The sequence below is a fragment of the Uranotaenia lowii genome, chromosome 2, assembly GCF_029784155.1.
Source record: "Uranotaenia lowii strain MFRU-FL chromosome 2, ASM2978415v1, whole genome shotgun sequence".
NCBI classification, from domain to species: Eukaryota; Metazoa; Arthropoda; class Insecta; order Diptera; family Culicidae; genus Uranotaenia; species Uranotaenia lowii.
Window position 1 is genome coordinate 258688272 of NC_073692.1, and position 22108 is coordinate 258710379.

Here is a 22108-nt window from a genome sequence, read left to right on the forward strand (position 1 = left end):
AAAAAAACTTATTTATGCTCAAATCAACTAAGTTTGATCTACTAAACTCTTAAACAAATTCGAAGATTTTAACCACCGATGAAAGCGAATTTAGCTCACCTTATACGAAAATTTTTAATATCAAAATACTTTAAAACGAATAATCATAGAGTAACAAAAAAATTTGTTTTATTTTTTTTTGTATATTTGTGCATTGATGGGCAAAAAATCTTAGGTAAAAATCAGTCACTAAAACCCCCCCTCCATGAGTCGTTTCTTCCTACGGCCCTGGTACAAACAATATTGGAACTGGTGCGAAATAGCATAACTTATTGGAATTTCATAAAGTTGTTGGAACATCGGAAGATCTAAGATCATCATCTAATATTACTCATGTATTTGAATTATGAAGGATGTTGATTAAGGCACGCATCTCTCTACAGAATGAACATCTATGCTTTAACTAGCTCCTATCGTCAAGTAATGCGTTCAAAGGGAAAATTGATTCATTGTAACGTTGAGAATCACTTGTCAAGTGGTATACTGAAAGTGTTTTTTTCTTATTCGATAACAAGGGTGGGCTTTGCTTGATCTTGCAACATTCAACCAAAAATTGGATTATAAAAAGTGGTTGATTTCAACGATTAGGTAATTTCTTGTGAAACCACAACTTGCATCTTTGTTCAAATCAAGTTCATGTTTACGTCATTCTCCTAAGCATTGGTAAACTACACATAAGATTGCTATGATACATATTCCGTTAACACAGTCAAAGTTGACAGACGCTTTAAATTAAAAAAAAAAATGACGTGACAGTTTGACGCTGACGCGTAAAATGATGGCCGTCAAACTCACTTATGGAATTGTCATTTTTATATCCTTGTCCGACATAGAACATCACCAAAAGTTCATACAGAAATGTAACACCGATCTATCCCGACTTGATATAAGTTTATTTTAGATTTATTTATTTCGTACATCAAAAGTGGGTTTTTTTCTTCAATAATGTTACTGTGATATCCCTAGGATGTCTCAGTTACATGATTCATAAGTATGAATCAAATTTTCATAGTCATTTTTTCGAGAAAAAAAAGTTCCAATTTTCGGTTTGTAAGGTATAGTAGAATATATTTGCGATATTTATTAGTTTACTAAATAGTGATATGCGTGTGAATTTGAGTTTACTCAAGAACCCTGTGTTATGCACGGACAATGCTACTCTAGCGTCTAACTTTTAAATACTTATTATATTTTGATCACTTCAATTTCCATAATCACTTAAATTAAGTTGTCACTGATCTCTACAATACTTCTTCGTCGGCATGACACATTTTCCGGTGCTTGTGCACAAAATAGTAACTAGGAAATTTACTGCCACATGTTTTACACGGATAGTACTGGACATTCATGTCCAGCGGTTTCACTTCCCGCTTGTTAGCGGCAGCTTTTGATTGAAAACGTACAGTCAGATTGTCCTTTTCCTTTTCCATGTTTTGACCCTGTTGAGCTACGGCCATGTGCTGTTGTTGTTGGGCGGCCAGTTCATCGGTCAGCATTGTTGCATTCAAACTCAATGGAATCAGATGACGTTTGGCGTGCTTTTGATAGCAGTACTGCGATTTGAACGTGTGCTTGCAATAAACACAATTGTACACAGTTCCCGTTGAGTTGGTCGATTCGCCGCCTCCTCCCCCAGATGTCGATGAACTGGATGTTGTCGATGAACTTTGATGTGCATGGTTGTTGTCTTGGCTATTTTCGTCCTTCGAATTGTAGCTTTCGCCGGCAGTCAGTCGCCGTTCATTGATGTTGCGCACCATCTATAAAAGATTGGAAGAAATTTGAATGAATTTTTGAAAGTGATTGAGTGGGTGGTGGGCGGGGAAATTACCTGTTGATGGAACGATGAACTCATATAGCGATTTTTGAGTTCATCGTTTGGCGCACAAATTGTATTGCTGTTGGTGGGACTGTTCATTCCGTAGCTATCGTTAAGGACACGCCGGAATCGGACAGGTCCATCACAGCTTGCGATATCAATGATCACACCTTTATCTGCGGTGGTATTACTGTTGTTATCTTTTGAGATGGGATTACCCGTAGCGATGATTGTTGACTCAGATTTTGTTGAGATGTTCGTACGTTTTGAAGCTTTCGTTGATTGTCGTTTCTGGCTCGGTTCTTTAGGGGATTTTGTCGATGGTTGATCAGCAGTACTTTTTGGTGGTTTTTCGATTGGTTCTACCTCTTCTGTTACTTCTACCATTTCGGAAATCTCTAGAGATGGACTTGAGTTTTCAGTATTTTCTCCAAAAGTGGATGGTGGTCCGACAGTCGACAAGCTTTTGAATGGCGTATGAATGCTCGGAAGTAAAATGTGAGATGCAGGAGGAGCAATGAAATTTAATCCAATCCCGGTGGCTTTGCTGGCAATCGGTCGTACTACTTTGCTATTTTCCAGTTCTGGTTTTTGTTTCGATATGTTGGGGACATTTGAAGCTGCTGCAGACAAAGCTGTGAGTCCGTTGAAATAGTTTTCCGTCTGTGTGGCAGAAAGGAAAGCTCGGCACAATTCTAGGGCTCGTGGCATGTGAAGAATATGCGTGGCCAGTAGAACACCGAAAATGTTTTCAATATTGAGATCTAAAAATCCGGTATACATGTAGGTGAGCAGTGGTGTGAATTGATCTGCGGTCACATTTGGGACATATATGGGTACCGTTTCGGTGCTTCCGGTGGATCTTTCCGAACGAAGTGCGGCCCTCAGGTAGCCACTGTGAGCCGAAACCAATGCACTATGGGCGGCGTATCGAGTGAAAGGGGGTGAGCCTACCTCTATGACTGTATCCGGAGGCAGGGAGGCTGAGGGTGGTGCCAACCAATTTGTAAACATTTTTTCACATTGACTGCGCTATGATAACTTCAATATGGTTTGCAGCCACATGCATCCATTCGCTCACCAATGTGGTTCAATATTTTTTGCCACAACTCAGACGAAGCCGCATAATTGAAAATTTATTCTATTTATCGCTTATTTGATTGTATTCCACCTTTTCTGCTGCCCCAGCAATTTCATTTTGAGAGTAAACCATTATTTTTGCATGAATCGGAGCAACGGGTCAATCGTTTTTTTTATAGCTGGAAACAAACAGAATTGTTCCAATGCATTGCACAAATTTTTGCCTCGTCGAATTCCCCGAGGTCACAAAAATCAAATTTGAACCGCAATCGATGCGCGCGAATTGGAATGCCAAATTGAATTAATTTTCACTGATTCACCACACAAGTCCGATTGTTTTACGCGAGGTGGTCCTTTTGGTCAATTGATTTTGATTGTCACTTGGGAATTGTCCGATGCAATTGTTCTGTTTTCCTAAAACCAACACCAGATCATAATCGGTTGCATCACATAGCGCTTCGCCACAAATAGTTGCCACTTTGAAATTATCTTCTTTAAATGATTCCAAATCAAATTTCCCGCGGTCAAACACCCGCCAGCATCGAAATTAATCCGTTCTGAAACCTTTCCCACACTACACTAATTTTCCTCTAATCTCGGAAACTATCCATCAATCCTGTGGGGGCTGACAAGTGCTTTGCACTTGTGATCGCATAAATTATTCCATATAATTTGATTATATTGACAGGAATCCAACAGTTTAGCTAGATTTGTTTCACTCAACTTCAATCGTGTGGAAGTTAATTAACTAACTGGCCGGTTCTCTTTTGTGATTATAAATCCAAGTAATAATGATTGGCCACCGTTGTAACAGCCTCGCCTCGATCGGAGAGCTTGAAACAATCGTGTGCACCGTTTGACGCCATGTGGACGAATGAATTGGTTGTCGGCGGCCAACGAGGACAGCACCCACAGTACAGCAGCAACAGTAGCAAGGATAATATTTCATAAATCTCGCTGCTGCTGCTCGGCGTGTGGTGAGCGACAATAATTTTGGAAAAGCTTAACTAGGGGACAGGAAAGAAAAGTGCACTCCGCGATGGGCCTTTCGCCCATAGTTCGTGTCGATTTCATTGCGAGAACCTTTATTTTTTTTTTAAATTACTATTACAAAATCTTAAAATTGGATTGTGTTTATCAAAAGTAATTAACGATGATTTAACAATTGGAAATGGAAAACGAACGAAAAAAAAGATTCCTTGTGCAGTATTTTTTCCTTTCATGGCAACCGTAAAAAATTGTATACCTAAGTCATTTTATTCGACTTCATGTCGGTTTACGATAGCAAAAAAATATATATATTCATGGGGTTCGAGTGCTTAAAAAATCTTGGTCAAAATTGTAATGAATGTATTCAACCGTTCTCTTTTGTCGTATTGATCTTAACTCAGAAGAGGATAATGTAGTGGTCATAAAATAGACAAACTGAATGACTCGTAACTAAAGTGAATCGAAAATAACCACGGCCTAACATTTTCCTCCCCAAAGAGCGTCAGGAAAATGAGAGTAAAATAAACGTCTCTCTCAATTCCTCGAGAGCGCGTAGAATTTTCTTCCTCATTCATTGTTTACTTTCCGGTTGCCCTGAATCGGAAGGGTTGGATCTGAATGGGCGGACTGGGCCCGATTGTTGTGGGATGATGCTACAACAAGGATGCTGACGGAGAGGATGAAAGTACGGATCAATTGTACCGTTGATTGATTCGAATTCCATCATCCATTTGCGCTATTATTGTCGTTGTCTCGTGGGAAAACGTTTGTTGGAGCTAATTTTGCAAATTACAAACCACACATTGTTATTACCATTTGTTTTGACAACTGCTACACACTGGTCCACATAAATTCAACAAAATTGAACTCAGTTTCTTTTAAACCAAATTCTGTCTATTAAAATTTTCATAGCTACAACCGCATCAAAATCAATTACGATTAGGGCAATTAGTCCTAATTAAATGCAAACAAAAAAAAACAGTGTTCCTCGTGGTTTTGGTCTCTAACTACGCGGAAGCTGCCTCCAGGCGGTTTTTTGATGACTCCAAGCAAAAGGAAAGGGAAGAAAGCAACCATCAAAACTCAGCTCGCAAAACGCGCGATATTCTCGTAAAAACAGATATCGCGAGAGATGATAGGAGGATAGAAAAAAGCCTGGACCAGTTTATGGAATGTATCGGAACTGTTAGTGTTTCTGACGTGAATCCGGCTGTTCGACGAGCCATTGCCACACAAAGGCAAACACAAATAAGGCACATGCTTTGGGGAAAATAAACAGTCGATTCTAGAAACAACGTAGTCTGAGTGATATCGGGAAATTGATTTAGTAAGAGGACGATTTACTTACAACGAAAATTTATTGCACAAGTTAGAACAATTCTTCCAAATTTTTATTCATTACTGATGCTGAGAAATTTACGAGAATTGTTAATTCTCTTAAGTAAACAGTCAAAACAAATTTACAAGATTTCAAGGACCTTGATTTTTTTCAACATTTTAAAAATTTCGAGGCATTTCCAATAAGAACTAAATTGAGGCTGATAGCTTCATTCGCGAAATCTCGTTACCGTATTCCTGTTTTAGATGGCAGAAACTTTTGGCGGTTGGTTGTGGATTTTCTTGTGTGTACATTTTTGCTCTGTGAGTTAGACAAATAATGGTCCTGTGATTGAAGAGCAGACAGTCAGTGGTCGGTTGATGCTAGAAGCAATAGCACACAGGAAAAAAGTAGGTATACACGCGTACACGAGAGCACGTTGCTGAATCTGGGTAAAAGTTCAGTTTTGGAGAAGCAAACAGAGAGGGCAAAAAAGGAAACTTACCAAGGGAGAAGCGGAAAAATCGAATTAAGCAGAAAGTATTTGTTTTCCAATTTAATTCATCATTTTTCGCTGATGGTGCTGCAGCGGGATGGCAGCGAAAAGGTATCTTCGGGCACTTTTCGGGGCTTCATTCGGCGGAATAAGTTTGTTTTCTTCCTAATATTAGTATTAATTTTAAAAATTGATCAAAAGTGAATGAATGTTGTTACGATCGTCAGTCACAAAACTAAATCAAAGTTATACCTACTTTACTTTTTTTTTTATTTAAAAAAACGAACTTGATTCTTCCACCTTTCGAAGTGGTAAGGACAGCCGATTTACTTTTGTGTAAAACATCCTTTGCTGACGATGATGTGAAAGCAGCGAGAAGAGGGGGTTGTTCACACCGGGGAAATAAATCAAAATCCGTGGAGAAATTTGCAGATTCGCTTATAATGGTTTGCAAACACAAAAGCGCCGTTTTGGGTTGGTTTTGTAAGATTTGACGAGGGACGATAAAACAAAATGCAAACCATTAGAGAGGAGTGGTTTGGAAAATTGGACCGCACAGGCAAGAAAAAAAAAATCGAGCTGACGATTGCGCCGTTATAAACGACGAACGGCTCTGCTTGTTTCCACTTTTGAATATGAAAGGAAAAATCTCCCAAGACATATGGTAAAGTGGGCTCAAATATTTGACAACGGCTTCTAAGGTTTTTTTTCGGTATTTCTGTTAGAATTGGACCGTTATTTGATGAACACATTTCGGTGCCACGCAATCAAGCCTAAATCAATTAGCTTTAATTGTTTTTAAAATTTCAATCGTAAAAAAAATTGAAAAAAATATAATTATTTGTCACACTTTAACAAACAAAAAAAGTTGCTTTTCAATGAAGAATTTCATTTTAGGTATCTTTTATTGAGGCACACAATCTGTAAACTAACCACGTTTTAATTGCATTAGTTATATTGTTTCTACCTACTCTAACAACTGCACCAATGTTTGGCTCTCACGGACGCCTCGTCTGGGATTTCGAAAATTTTATTTCCAATTAGCACTTTTGATCTGTCAAACTAGAAATGTGTGTAAAAGGCTGAACCCTTTTCTAGTGCGAGAACGGCAATTTTTTCGCCTCAGCTACCACCACCTACCAATGCAACGCAATGTGTTTGAACTGCTGCCAAAGCTCGAAATCAACCATGTCGCAAATCTCCGAGGATTCTACTGCTGGGGTGTGCCGGGTTTACTTTCATCCATAACGGCATATGCGCCCTCTGAAAATAATAATCGCTTACCAATCGCTTGTCTCCTCTTACACTGTGCTGTTGTGCTTCTATACTGGTTAAACGACGATGACGACGACGACGTCAGGAGACAATTCCATCTGATTCAGCAACACATCCTACCCAATCATCCAATAACGGCCAGTAAATACACAAACAACTACGAGGAAAGCAGACGACGGAAGGCTTCCTCTGTAAAAACAACACTGAATGATGCTTGTGGGCCAGGGCCAGGATTATCTTGTAACGAGACAAGACCAATAAGAGCAGCATCCACGCACGATACGGGCGTCGGGACTAGCGGGGCGTATGGTCGATAAGTTGACCTAACTGCGCTTCTGAGTCCAGTAACTAAAATGATAGTTTTTACCTTACCATCTCGAAGAAACCAATGTGTTGTTATTTACATCGATTAAAAATATCATACAATATTCCAAATTCTTGAAACACTGTCCAAATGTTACACAACAATAAACTTTTCTACAAACACAGCCCAGGTTAAAATTTTATTGTTTACTACACAGGGGTATTGATTATTAGGTTTTTATATTAAAAGTTTGTAATATACTTTGATTGGGGGTTTATCATGATCAACAAATGCAGATTTTTGAAATGATTAAGCAAGTATGTGTCTGTGAATTCTCACTCCAAGCACTGCCCTTTCGGGCATTGGCAGCCCACGTTTATTCATTTCAAACTACCACTACCAAAGAACTATGTCACCTGAAGACGGCGAAGATATGTGCCCTTAGAAATCACCATAAGCTCAAACCCTCCCAAACTAAGGATATATATCTCGAAAACTGAACTCCTCTTATAAAAAATCCAGTAAAAGTTGTTACCAAAATTATCTTTTCCGAGTACAACGTAACCGCAAGTCCAATCCTAAATCGTTCTGGAAGTATGTCTAAAGTCAGCGAAATGAACCTGGTATTCCAACTCAAATGTTTCTTTATGGCACTTTATAACACTGCGAACTCTGATTGCGGAATCAGTGATCTCTTTGCCAAGAAATTCTCGAGTACCTTTGCTACTGCTTCAACATCTCTCTCTACAGGTTCGGACGGTATACCATCTACCTTTCTAGAACGATTAATGTATGTTTTACTGACTCCTGTGAGACTCATCTTTCAAGCTTCTATCGACGGAGCCATCTACCATTCACTGTAGAAAGAAACTTACATGTTTTCGGTCTATAAAAAGGGGGATCAGAGAGATATCAATACCTATAGAGGATTCTCCGCTTTATAAGCAATCTATCCAAACTGTTCGAATTAGTCGTCATGGATCCGATTTTTTCGTACTGTAAGCAACACTTTACAATCGATCAGTATGAATTTATGCCCAACCGACGACAATTATACCAATTTTTCAGCAGCATCTGATGAGGTGAATCACGATATTGCCATTGGTAAGGTTGGCTGGTTCCGCAGTTACTTAACTGGACGTAAATTGACAGTTCGCACAGGAGACTCTTTCTCCAGCCAGTTCTCTGCCTCTTCCGGTGTGCCCCAAGGTAGTCACCTTGGACCGATTATCTTCTTAATATGTTTTAACGAAGTGCTTTCACTCCTCGACGGTCCGAAACTTTGTTATGCTGATGATCTTAAACTGTACGACGACATTGATATCCTGCAAAACCAGTTCAATCTATTCGCACAGTGGTGTGACTTCAACTGGCTGCTTTTTAATCGCAGTAAATGTACAGTCATCAGTTTCTCACGAAGACGGCAGCCTTGATCAATGATATGGGCGCAATACTCGACCGTAAGCTGGAGTTCAAAACACTTACGAACTACGTCGTCGATAAAGCTTCTAGAAGCCTCGGATTTTTATTTCCAGTGGTCAAGGACTTCAAGGACGTGTACTGCCTAATGACCCTGTATTGCAGCATAGTTCGATCCATCCTCGAATACGCATTAGCTGTCTGGTGTCCCTCCAGCGGCGCTTTTTGCGTTATGCCCTCAGACACCTAAACTGAGAAGATTCGTTTCACCTGCCAAGCTACGAACATCGATGTCGTCTCATAGACATGAAAACTCTTGAAATAAATTCCCTTCGGCTTTGTGAGCCGGAACATGAACAATTACTTCTCCTTTCGGCTCGTACAGCCGAAAGGAAGGAGCATCACTCCTTCGGCTCGTTCAAAATAAAACTATGATTATGTGGCTTTTCTGGCCGGAAAATAACGATAAATCGCGCCGCCGGGAATGATCATTTGTGCGGCTCTGGTGGCCAGATGATCACAATGATTCGCGCCGCCGGGATCGATGCAGGGCGCGCGATGCTTGAGCACAACTCCTCCGACTCGTTTCACAAAAGAACAATTATATTGCGGCACTTGTGGCCAGAAAACTTTTCTTCTCGCGCTGCAGGGAAGTCCTTTCCTAAGCGCGCGTTGATTGAGGCAATCTGCTTCAGCTCTCTTCCAAAAAAAAAAACACTAACGGTGCGGCTCTAGAAGCTGGAAAACTTTCCTTCTGGTGCTACCGGGAAGTACTTTCCTGGGCGCGCGTTTGTTCTGCCAATCTTCTCCCGCTCGATAAATAGCAGTACGGCTCTTGTGGCCGAGAAACAATAACGATGAGTCGCGCCGCCGGGAATAATCCTAGGCGCGCGAAATAACAAACAATATTGGCTTTCTGGTAGCCCAAACCATGAAACGGCACTAGCGGCGGATCCTCTTCTTGGATCTCTCAGCTGGACAATGATGATCGGCCTTTTTATGCCGGACAAAAAGAAGATAGATTGCACCGGGGCCACCGGAAGCAGGCTGGCTCGCCTTTGGTTACCTGCTGGTATCCCGCGAAACAGCCCTATAAATAAACCACACCATGTTAGTGCCTAACCTCACTTTTGAAGTAAGTGGATGAGTGAGATACTCACTTATTTCGAAGGCGGAATTGTTGGCACTTGAGTCGCTCGGCGGTTTCGCCTGCCGGATGAATATTATCGCTTTATGCGATAATTAAACGCAAAACTTTACCTTTCCTGGTGTTTTTTACTTAACTTTTCACTAAACTTGTGCCTCGTGCTTCGTTCGGTTTGGCAGGTGAAATTTGAAGTGTTTGGTTGTATCTCTTCGCTTTGTGTTGTCCTCTTTAAAGAGGTATTTGGGTTTTTTTCAACCCAGAATTTTATAATGGTAATATCTCTTTCGTCGCAGATCTACGGACATCGCGATTCGATTGTCCTACGCTACTAGAAGCAATTCATCTTAGTGTGAGACCCCATAAGGAGTGCGAGAATCCAGAACCTTCAACTGTATGTTCCCATTCGATTGAACAACTGTGGAGCCAAAAGTGCTTTCATCGGTGTTATGAGAACGTTCTATCGCTTTTCCGAGCTCTTCGACTTTGACGTTTCAAGGGATGTTTTCCGAAGAAAAGTTTTAAGTATATTGAGAAATTGTTCGATAGATGTCAATTTTGTGTATAATTTTTATTTTAATCTTAAGTCATCATTTCGACCTATACTTGGTTTATTGATTGAGCCGTTTCATAAGCGACTTTAAAAACGAATTTCTAACGTAGGTTGATCCTGTAACGTTATACTTTTTTTTATTGAAAGTAGACAACACAACCTATTCTTCTCATTTTCGCATACGGATTGAAATATGCGGTCGTCATTTTACCAGGTTCAACACTCTAGATTTTCTTAACACTCGGCGACGCTGTGTCTTGGAAAGCAATTTGCAGGAAACTGGGCGTAGAAATGTGTTTTCGGGACGGTCGGACTAAATTTTATTAAAAATTGAGATTACCGTTTTACCTGAAAAAAAAATTCAATTGTATATTGACTTCAAAGTTGCTCAAATGTCATTTTATCGATCACAAGCATCCGTAGAAGATTGTATTGTCCTTTACCGGAATAAGCTCTACCCGGAGCGGTCGTTGTAAACCACCAGGGACACTTCCGGACCAACAACAAACCGATCCACGCCCTGTTCCCCTCCTCAACTGGTCTACTTACCCCGGACACGGAAGCAAAAGAACCGGAACATCATATACCTGTCATATCGTCCTACCACCCCTCCAACTTGCTATGCTACTTTTCTTTTGTGCGAATCCGATAGAAGCTGCAGCATCCGAGCCGAGCAGAGGGATCTCCGGCACGGCACAAAGTCACGACAACGGGCCGGAGAGATGTAGAACCAAAATATAAAACCAAAAAAAAAAACTTGGTCCATGATGTCTCTCACGCTCATCCTCGTCTGAGAGCGCTCCCAGGCCGGCACCTACAGTGAAGCACACCACGGAACAAGAAAACTCGCCGGATTTTTTCCCGGTGATATTTGAATATATTAAAATTTAATGCAATTATACTAATTTGTAGATTTTACTTGTACGGCCCTCCGTTGAAGTGGTGAAAAAAGGTTAAAATGGATTTGTATGATTGAATTGCACTTTATGTGCTGGCGAGGAGCGAGAGGCGTAGCGCCCCCTGCCCACAATGCCATCAAAATCTCGGAATCTGCATGCAGGATCAGACTGGGTTGAATGTGATGGGGAGGGGTTCGGGAAGGGAAGAGGTCTTCGCAATCTCCAACCTGGAAGTCAGAGTTCACAATTTTCCGGTCATCGAGAATGCTCTGACGCAAGACCACCAGGGACTGCGACTGGGAGTGGGCCAGGCGAGCCAAAACGATACAATGCGGACACAATCTTTTCAGGTTCAACCCTACGCCTACCGTAAACGGAACGGAACAACGGGCGTACGGTCATATTATTGTATCATGAACCAATATGTGAGTGGGGAGCGCATACGAATGAACTGCCGGAAAGATGGTGGCAAAATTTCGGGACTCCAGAGCGTATGGTTTTTACCGCTTGCAGCGGAAAAACGGAACCCAATTCGCTGTTGAAATATGCATAATTTTCTCATCCGTGATCCGTCGCCGTTCGATTTACTGCGAGCGGGCAAGCAATTTGCATTGCCAGAAAGTTGTTTATTTTGTTTACCTGATGTGGTCGGATTCCGTGGCGAGGGAAATTGGTATTGGTTCTACCGAGAAGCTTCTGGGAAAAATGACAGTATTCCAAAGTTTTACTCTAAAGTATTTGTTGGAGAAATGATGTTGCAAAAATAGACAATTTCAGTTCGTAGTTCACAAGATGGCTTATACAAGTTGATTCAAACTAATCCTTTTCGGAATCCTTATGCAATGGTAAACTGGTCAGACAATAAACAAAGCTCCAATTAAAAACTTTTCTGTCGGGGCTAAACAATAACCAGGCACCTTTCTCAACGAACTAAAGGGCAGCTCAGTAGTTAAAGCAGGAAAATAATGAATTGCTTACGCTGCAGCTTTATAAATTCTCATCGCCATAAACGTTTTTGTTTTGATTTTTTTTTATCAACATCTAAAATCAGTTTGAATTTTATCCTATTCCACATGTTGGATACAAAAAAAAAAACAAAAAAAAAATCAGATGTTTGATTAGTAGGTTAACTTCACATTCCATTACACGCCTGAAAAATGTATAAAATAAAAAATGAGAACTGAAAATTATATTGCTTACCACTTAAAAATTGATAGCATTTCAACACTCAAAAAGCATAACAAAATTTTTAGCAAAATTTATGAGTGTTTTATAAAATTTTTGAAAGAATTTCGAAAAATTATTTTATGACGGTTTTTTTGCGCCCTTGTTCTTCCTTGAACAACTGGTTTCTTGGAAAAGGTACCGAGGATTGGTTAAATCACAAATAAATTTTCCAGAAAACTCCCTTGATATTTGCTCGAAATATTATAATATCCATTACTGGGAAGATCGCAACGAAGTTGCTTGTTAACTGAGAGGCTGCATTTTAACTAATAGAGCACTTGGAAGGCGGGTACATCTTCCGTTTTGGCCTTCTCTCGCCACCGCGCGCTGATAGACGCTCGCACACAAAGATCTATCGAAGCCCCGAACCTCAGCTCCCCCACAAGCAGCAGCGCCCCAGAATTTTAACCGGTTGGATGACTTTTGTTTGAATTCTGATTTCAGTCTAAATTAACTCTGTTTGCCTTTTACGCTGTTTAATTCTTGCCACTCGAAATGATGATGTTCCTACCTACCTTCCTTGCGATATCCGGCTGTTGGCTGCTGGTGGAAACTTTGCGCGCGCTATGACGTGCGCTTCTTCTGCTTCGGTTTGGTTTGTGCGGAAAATCTTGGCCATCCGCATCTGAAAACGCGGGCGGGGATGCTGAAGGAAAATGTTAACGGAAGAATTTTGCTGAAGTTACGTTTTCCCACACACAGCGCAAACTGCTAGGGAACGGCTGCAGCGGACAGGCGGAAAGAGCAAGACTTTTCCGAAAAGGGTTTGGGGAAATACAAGCTTGAGGTATGTGCTCTTCCGCTGATTGGTTGATTTCCAATAAAACGAGCGATTGTTTACATTAAGGTGGATCAATTTAGCGAATTGATATCATTTTTATCTGGCAGCTGCTGCGGCGTAAAACTTCGAGTGTTTTGGGGTGCGGCTTTGTGTAATTGATGAATTAGTTGATGCTTATTCAAAATTCCCAATATGTTATGGCTAAGTTGCATGAGACGAATCTTCACTTTTTAACCTTGAGTCATTAATCTTCTTTCAGTATAAAATTTCGGAAAAAAAATCATTGAGAGCGCCTGGTTCAACTCTTCTTAAAATACTGGAGTACTTGAAATTGATGTCCGTGATTGAGACGCTGTTGACAGCTATAAAATATATGGGCCTATTAACAGGTTAAAATTATTGCAAAACAATTCCGATCAATTTTAAATGATGGACGCAGTTCCAGAAGGCGCAATTAGGCTTACAGAAACATTCTGAAATAAACGAGCTCAAAAGGAACAAACCTACTTCGGCGATATTGTATTGAGTATGTAATTAATATTTGCTTTTAATTTAAATTCAATTTCGCTTTATTAAACGTAAGTAAGTATGGTGGCCTCAGTTTTCATAACGCGAAAAAATGGGGTCCGTTGTGTGTGCGTTGGCCGTTATTTGAACGTGGCCGAAATCATCCCCTACCCTTCCCTTCAACTTTCCCTTACAGTAAACGGTGAGACCTGATTTCTGTTTGCCCACCGGCCATGTACGCGGCAGGCAGGCAGGAGGACAAACACAACAACACAAGCTTGCAAAAGGGGAAAATGAATTTTCCATAGCAATTTGAATGGCCGTGTCAGCAAGGACACATTGGCAGGCGGGCGACTCTTGCATAAATATCTCTCCGGTCCGGTTGTTTTGGACTGATCGGAACTTTCTACCGGGACGACAAACATGCATAGATGTTATAAGGTTTACCCAACAATCAGAATCCATCGAGTGGCAGCTAATTTCACTTAATGAGGATTCTTTGACACCCCTTTCCAAATACTGTTATGACGATTGGTTGGTAATCATCGTATCGAGCCCAAAATGTCAGCAATCAAAGCGTTCTACTTAGTTTTCACGCTTCCACCGAGGCTGGGGTATGAAATATTGTTAGCCTTTCGCAAATCACCATCCCAAACTGCGTTCGATGTGTGCATGCACGAATAGGAGGTTGAGTTGAATAAATGACATATCAGAGGCGTTTTTTTCTGATGATCCAAACCCTTGCCCTGGTTCACAGCAGAACGGGGGACTAAGGATGCAGGAGAAGGTAATTTACAAATTGTATCATAAAATGTATCACTGCAAACAAATCAGAGTGATGTCCGTTATTAGTGTTGCTGATGGTGCCGGACAAATTGATTAACACCGTATATGCGATTTACTTAAGTGATCGAAAACATGTTGGTGTTTATGATGGGGGTTAATATTGAAACACGAAGGAACTATTTTTGTCTATTCTAGTAGAAAATTGACGAAATAACTTGGTTGAGTCCATTTATGTGTTGTGAGCCAACTTGATTAAATAATTCTACTGAATCGAAGCAATCGAAAGATTCCCTTTATTTCAACCACGGTATAAGAAAAGTTCAGATACCGGTATTTCGCTAGCAACTTACTATCTTCTTCAGTGAGCGTTTTCGGTTGATGAATGTGTAAAGGGCGAAATTATTGCGACACCGAAAATATCATGCCAATTTTCTTTTAATGTTTAGAATCCAACCAAAATTTCAGGGTAGTTATATACATTCAGAAATCAAAAGAAAAGTTAATCGATGGAGCCTTGAGTGTAAAATTGAACGCATTTTTGCTTGATGCCCTCCATCAAAGTCTTTATCATCCGGAAACAGTTTCTCAGTTTTTTTTTCCATTTGCTTAACATGTCCTTTTAGTCTTTGACTGTCTTCTTGCTCTTCCGAAGTTCCCGCTTCATTATTACCCAGTACTGCTCCACCGGGTGCAGCTCCAGACAGTTTGGCGGATTTATGTCCTTTTGGAACAAAATGGACAGAATTGGCTTCATACCACTCAAGGACACTTTTAAAATAATGGCAGTATGCCAGATCCGGCCAAAATAGCGGAGCTTCGTCGTGCTGCTGCAAGAACGGCAAAAGGCGTTTCACGAGGCACTCAGATTTGTAGAGTTCGCCATTTACTGTGCATTTTGTCACTCCTCGGTCCGCAAGAGCAGATGGGCCTGCCAAACGAGGTATTTGGAGGCAAACTTCGACATTTTCTTGTTCTTAAATTTGTCGTCCACATCGAACTTGCTCTTGTCGGTGAAAAACTCCAACCCCGGAATAAGCTTAAAATCGGCTTTTATATACGTTTCATTGTCCATCACACAGCAGCCGTATTTTGTCAGCATCTTCTCGAAGAGCTTCCGTGCCCGAGTTTTAGCCGTCGATAGTTGCTGCTCATCGCGGTTTGGGAAGTTCTGTACCTTGTATGTATGTAGTCCAGCTCTGATCTTTTTAGCCAAATCACGGCTTGAGACATTGGGATTTGCTTTAATCATCCGCTTCACCTTTTCCTCCGTCTTTTTGTTATACGGTCCCGGTTTTCTTCCAGCTCCTTTGCCGTGGTCCAACGTCAACCGCTCCTTGAACCACTTCAACACTCTGGAGGCAGTTGAATGGTGAATGTTCAAAATTGTTCCCAACTGCCGATGCGACAGCTCAGGAAATAAGAGGTGTTTGGAAAGAATTTGTTCTCTCGATTCGCGTTGGTTTACCTCCATTTTCATTGAATCGAAAAACACGACTTCGAGTTTGACAGCATGTAAACAATACACATCAATGAGACAGTGTGCAAAATTTGGTTGATTTTTATCCAATGGTAAAAAAGTTATGCCATGTTGAATGTGTCGCAATAATTTCTTGTTCGCCCTTTACGACTCCATCTGCTTTACTGCCCGAACGATCACAACCTGGCTCAAGTCCCAGTACCTCTCAATGGCTCCGGCTCTACAACCTTTCAACGGTTCTTGTTGCGACGATCTTCCAATTGTTTAATCCGACGATTTCCTTACGACTCTGGTTCTAATACTCGAGTCCGATGACCTTCCAGCGGCTCTAGTTCGACAAGGTTCTATGTCTCTGCTCCAACGACCTTTCGAAAGTTCCTGGCGCGTCGACCTTATTTGGATTCAATTTTTTAACCTTGGAATTGAAGAGTTTTCTTCGGTGATTCCCTTTTTCATTGTTTCCATCAGGGCAGGCCTTATGAATTTTTGTATTGAAGACTCTGCCTACGATTTCACGGCAAAAAAATAACGCAAAAACCGCCAAGAAATGAAACAAATTTTCGCAAATTACCATGTCTCAGCCGGAATTCTTCCAAAGAAGCAACAAAAGACGGCAACAGTCACCGGTTCGGTTTACCGGAAAACCGCTCCGAACAACTGTTGTCCAACGATAGAAATGTGTTTATTTTTTTGCTATTTTAATTTGCATACCTGACCTCTCCGTCTCCTCACAACAAGACCCCGACCCGCTCTTCTTTCGCATTCATTGACCAATTCCAAACTGGCCTGGCCTGGCCTCTGTGACCTGAGATGTGATAGCTGACCCGCAGGGTTGAACCGAACCGGACCTGGACCGAACCGACCCACATGAATTTACGATGCATGTCCGGGGAGAAAGAAGGATGCTGTTTGGGCACACTCTTTTGAGCTGGACCAATATTTCTTCTTTACCGATGTGAGGTAGCCACCTACCCATATTCTCTGAGCAAAAGGCAGCAGGGCCGCATCGCATCGTTCATAATGGATTTTGAGGGTGACAACCATTTACAGGATTTTATTTTCCGCTTCCTGTTTTTCGGATTGTGATGTTATGGTCGATGTCAATTTCATTTACTGTTGCAGCACCCGGTTACTACGATATGATGCCGTTTGTTTGTTTGTTTGTTTGTTTTGTAACGGTGATTCAATTAGTAATTGGTTTCTTTTATTCAGCAGTTCAGGTGTAAAGGTGTAGTCACTGTTGTTCATACTGCGTTTTTTTAGTGTTATGATCTGTGATCATAGGACATTACTGTTGATTGAACATTAAACCCTATCAGGACAGTGGAAGGGAGGGAAGCTTAGGTTCGTGTAAAACAACCCGAAGATCCCAGATAAGGCCACACACATCAAATGGATCTCAGTTACAGATATAAATGAAAATTATAATTGAACTCAAAGTCTTTGACGAGGAATGAGCGCGACAACAAATGGAACAAAAAAAGGCTACTTTAGCTAATTTACTATGCCGATGCCGCCAGTGATAGAACCAACGACGACGACCCCTCGGTATCTTCACCGGCAATATCTCCATTTCACAAACCATGCATACCCCAGCATGGCAATTATGTGGAAATGATAGTAACTCTTCCTTTCGATTAAAAACTGTAGCGCAGAGTAATTTTCATCAATTATTTATCGTTTGATAAGCACTGAAATTATTGTAATTATATTTGAATAATAAATTAAAACGCTCTCTGCACCGCAATAGCCAGTAGATTTCCTAATTGGCCATGAGCAAGTAAAGAGTGCAACTAGCTATCTATGTACCTATTTTATAACGACCACCACAAGTAGAAAATGGTACTCGGGTTTTTGTCGATGAAAACCAGGACAAAGCGTTTTCAATATGGAGGGGAGTTCTGTTCTAGCCCACTCGATACTTATCTAAAGCTGCACAAATTGCCAAACAGCATCCAGATGCAATCAAATCGAAATCGATAATGAACGCTAATCTGGATGTTTATTGAATTAGCATCATCAACAGTTGCGCACATTAGGCCCAGTTCTAACATTTGCCATTAAATGAATGAAAAAACAAATGATATTAAACATGTTAAGTATCATGCATTCGTCAATACTTTTATGTCATTGTTATTATAAAAACAATTTTAAATGACCATTCGGTATCCGACTTTTTTAAAACCTTCTAATTTAACTGATTTTTTACCCATTTTTCCCAATGTACCGCTTGTTGTTCATATCTGACATCTACCCGCACATTTCGTACCGACTTTTGCATGTTTTGTGGTTAGCGAAAATCGGAAAACAAGCGGAAGTGCGTTTACCAATTCTTGCAAAAGATGAGAATGGGCAGGTTTCTGTACCTCCGCGAAAATGGTCACGCTCCGGACCGTACAATCCGGTATGCGGATTTAGATCGTTAGAACATTGGCGAGCCGTATGAATGATCCTAGCACGCCGTGTCTATTCTGCCATTTATTGAATCCTTGTATATTTTTTGCCTTTTTGTCTTGTCTTTAGTGTTGTTCTATGAACAATTCTTAACATTTTTTAATTCAAACACAAGGTTTTTTTTACTCGGGCTAGTTTTGTTTCATTCTCCTTACACCGCTTTTCTATGCGGTTTTTGTCAATGGCACGGTTCTTGTGATTTAACACGGTTTCTGAGCGAAAACATCCTAAAAAATCGTAATGTTTGTTCAATAACTAAATTTATGATCAAATGTATTTTTTAAAGCGTTTAGAATATATTCAATTTTATTACACTAAAACGGTTCTAAATTAAAAGTTTAACAAGAGTGAAAAAAGTAATCTTACACAACTTTTACGATACACCAAATCATTCTTTAAAAAATAATTAGGGGTTACTTAAGTCATTGCTTTCAAAGTTCAAAATCTTCATTTTATTCGTACAAATAGGCAGGAAACACTGATTTGCCGAGTTGCAGAAAAGCATCCACCACCATCAAATCCAGTATTGATGATGATGCAATTCCAAAGTCGAATGCAAGCAGCATTCCCGTGCGGAAGTAGTGATTGCCTCTGCTGTGGGGTTTTCATTTGTTTTATTGAGTTATAACCGGAACCGGATCACGAATAGTCGTTGCCAAAATGCTGCAACCTGTGTCCGGTTCTAAATAATCAAACCACACCCTACGATGCGCGGCGGTAAAGCGATGGCCCCCTGAAAGATGGATTATGAATGATATGGCAGAATAAGTTACATCAACGTTTAGTTGAAATTGTTCTGCTCTTATTGATTGCCTTTTGTATGATTCCAATGACTAGCACCAGTTCCCAATATTTGATCTTATGAAAAAGTTTAAGATAATCGTTAATTAATATCAAATCTTCAAATCTTCTTTCCAGATAAAAATGTAGCACTGCATTCGTGCTTCGTGTGCAAGGCGGAAATGTGTCCCCGCACGCGGCCCTTGGAACGGGGCCGAGGAGCCCAATACGGTATTCCGGAAGATGCGATACCGCCGGGAGCTCGCGTTTGCAATACGTGCCAGTGCAAGTCGTTGAAGTCGAGGTACGATTCGTCATTCTACCACACTTCCTCCTCTTCCTCACCTTACGCTACAGCACAGGGTCTAATACTGAACGATCAATCCGTCCATTCTAGATACACACACTGTCCCTTGCCGACGTGTCCCAATCTGAAAGATAGGGTCAAGCGGTTTCGGAATCTTCCTCCACGCCTTTTTGAGTTGGCACCGGAGATTCGAGATCCAATCATTCAGGAACTCCAGATTCCACCGAATGTTACGAAATGTTGCTCAGCCTGTCTGACACGAATTCGCCGCAAGATGGGTCCTCACCTGTTAGGAACGAATTTGACCGACGAGGAAGTGTCGAGGTTGAAGAAATTGCTACAAGACATTGGTCCAAAATGGAATCAGTTGGCGGAAACGTTAAATAAGACTCCAGTGGCACTCAAATCGTTCTACTTCCACTACAAGAAAAAGTACGGTTTTGATTTGGCTGTGACGGAATACTACAAACAACATCCAAGCGAAGATCGCCGGGCTACCATGACGGATGGAGATGAATCGGACATGAGTGCATCTTCTTCGGATGAGCGAGACGGCAGCAGCGATACGACGGCTTCTGCTGAGAGTCCCAATAACTCGGTGCCGCTTAACGTTACGAAAGATGAAATTATTACAGTTCCAGAAACTCTAGCACCGCCTCCGTTGACGAAAAACATTGAAGATGATCGGCTTCTTCCCCCTGGACAGCCACCTCGGAAGCAAAAATTAACTGAAGAATACGACAGTTCTGCAACCGAAACAGCTGATGAAGAAAACGAAACATCTCCTGCTAATCGTCAAAGTCCCAAAGTTGCCTACAATCCACTGGGAGGAGTTAATCCGGTGATATCTGTTCACCATCCATCCATGCAAAACGGCCCTCGAGGTAACGAAGTCAGCTCACCTCAGAACGTGCGAGATGTTATGCTGAATGTGATAGAAAGATCTCTTAAATCTGGACTAATGCCTGGTGCTGCGAAACCACCTCCTATGAAAGCGATAAACGAGATATCCTTTGGACCTCGAGATTATAGGGATTTGCCAAAGGGACCGCCCTTGCAGCGCCCACCTTCTGAAGGAATGGCAACTTTATCTGTTGTAAATTCCAATGCTCACGGTGGCCCTCCCCAGATGCTGTCACATCATCCGCATCCCATGAGTTCACAAATTCAAGCTACCATAACACCAGTACCCCAGCAACCGTCTCAACCACCGCCATTGCAGCAGCAGCCGCCACCACAGTCTCAGGCTCCGCCGGCACAAACTCCACCCTCCTCCCAGCCATCGGTGGTCATTGGAGGTTTCCTTCGCGAAGAACCTCAAACGCTTGATCTTAGTATCAAGAAACCCCAGAGAGACAATTTCCCCCCTCCAGCTCACAACAGTAAAATGCCTAGTATATCTTCTCAACAAATTCCACCCCAATCGCATGGATCTTCCAACACCGGTAGCACAGTAACGGTTTATCGAACGGATAACTTTCCGCCACCAAGCCACCAACAGCAACCACAAAACATTCCAACTCACGGACCACCCTACGGAATGGGTTATCATGGCGATCATCTCGGTCGGCCATCAAAATCACCGTCGGGGTATATTACTACCGTACCTGGAGGACCACCGATTGCTTTGAATCAAGGCCCAGGTGGACCGTCCAACTCTGTTTCTTCGCTGTCCGGGCGTGGTCAAATGTCTCAACAAACAATTTCTCTAACACCACCGCCGACGAAAAAACAGAATGCGCCCAAGTTGAGTCCCAAAATGCAGCAACAGTCACATCAAGTACAATCGAGCATGCAGCAACCGCCGTCCCAGTCACTTGGTCCGAAAGGTGGATCAATTACGCACGGCACCCCGGTTAACTGTGCTGCTGGTCAGCAAATTATAGTGCAAGGTCAAACTACGCTTAGTCCTCGATACGATAACATGCTGCGTCAGACGCCACCCTCGTCCAACGATAAACTGGGATCCATCACCCAAGGAACTCCGGTTCACGTGACAACTCACACACTACCGGACAAGCGAACTGCCTACGAGTACAAATCCTCCTACAATAATCGTCAGAGTCCCGCACAAGCTTCTCAGCAGCCTCCTCAAGGTAGCAGCCCGCAGGCTCCGCAATTTGCTTACGCACCGAGAAACGCTCCGGCCTTTACGCTTGAACCTCAGCAACTCAGCTCGCGGCAGATTATAATGAATGATTACATAACATCCCAGCAAATGCAGGGTCGAAGTTCTACTGGGCCAGGTGGTGGAAGTCGTCCAGAAAAAGAAGCTCCCTCTCCAAGAAGCGGTCCCAACATGGTCAACTCACAGGCCGCACTGCTTTATGCCGTCGCCGAACGGGAACGTAACTCTAGGCCAGAATATCTGAGCCGAACGTCTCCAGCCGACCACGTCAACAGGTAATTTAACTTTAGAAGTTTCTTGAATATATTAAATATAATACAATTTT

At 41.6% G+C, this 22108-nt stretch overlaps 2 protein-coding genes across 6 annotated transcripts in view; one reads left to right on the forward strand and one right to left on the reverse strand.

The window, feature by feature from the left end:
* The window catches only part of LOC129750017 (uncharacterized), a 134908-nt gene that overhangs the window by 108251 nt on the left and 4549 nt on the right, over positions 1 to 22108 (forward strand). For 3 of the 5 annotated variants that reach the window (XM_055745198.1, XM_055745200.1, XM_055745197.1), the window contains exon 10: positions 19487 to 22058. In XM_055745198.1, the coding sequence (XP_055601173.1) occupies positions 19487 to 22058 (2572 nt within the window). The remainder of the gene's footprint in view (positions 1 to 19486; positions 22059 to 22108) is intronic. The other 2 variants (XM_055745202.1, XM_055745201.1) reach the window with 1 other exon arrangement.
* Positions 1090 to 3831, reverse strand: LOC129750018 (uncharacterized). The gene is made up of 2 exons (XM_055745203.1): positions 1871 to 3831; positions 1090 to 1799 (listed from the first exon to the last, which is right to left on the reverse strand). Exons 1-2 carry the CDS (start codon positions 2870 to 2872, stop codon positions 1281 to 1283), a joined length of 1521 nt encoding a protein of 506 aa, XP_055601178.1. The 5' UTR covers positions 2873 to 3831; the 3' UTR covers positions 1090 to 1280.

Bases quoted from the DNA above. Each gene is read 5' to 3' on its own strand.
- LOC129750018 (XM_055745203.1), bottom strand. From the start codon at position 2,872: ATGTTTACAAATTGGTTGGCACCACCCTCAGCCTCCCTGCCTCCGGAT. The intron at 1,800-1,870 runs GTAATTTCCCCG...AATCTTTTATAG, and splicing joins GTTCATCGTTCCATCAACAG to ATGGTGCGCAACATCAATGA.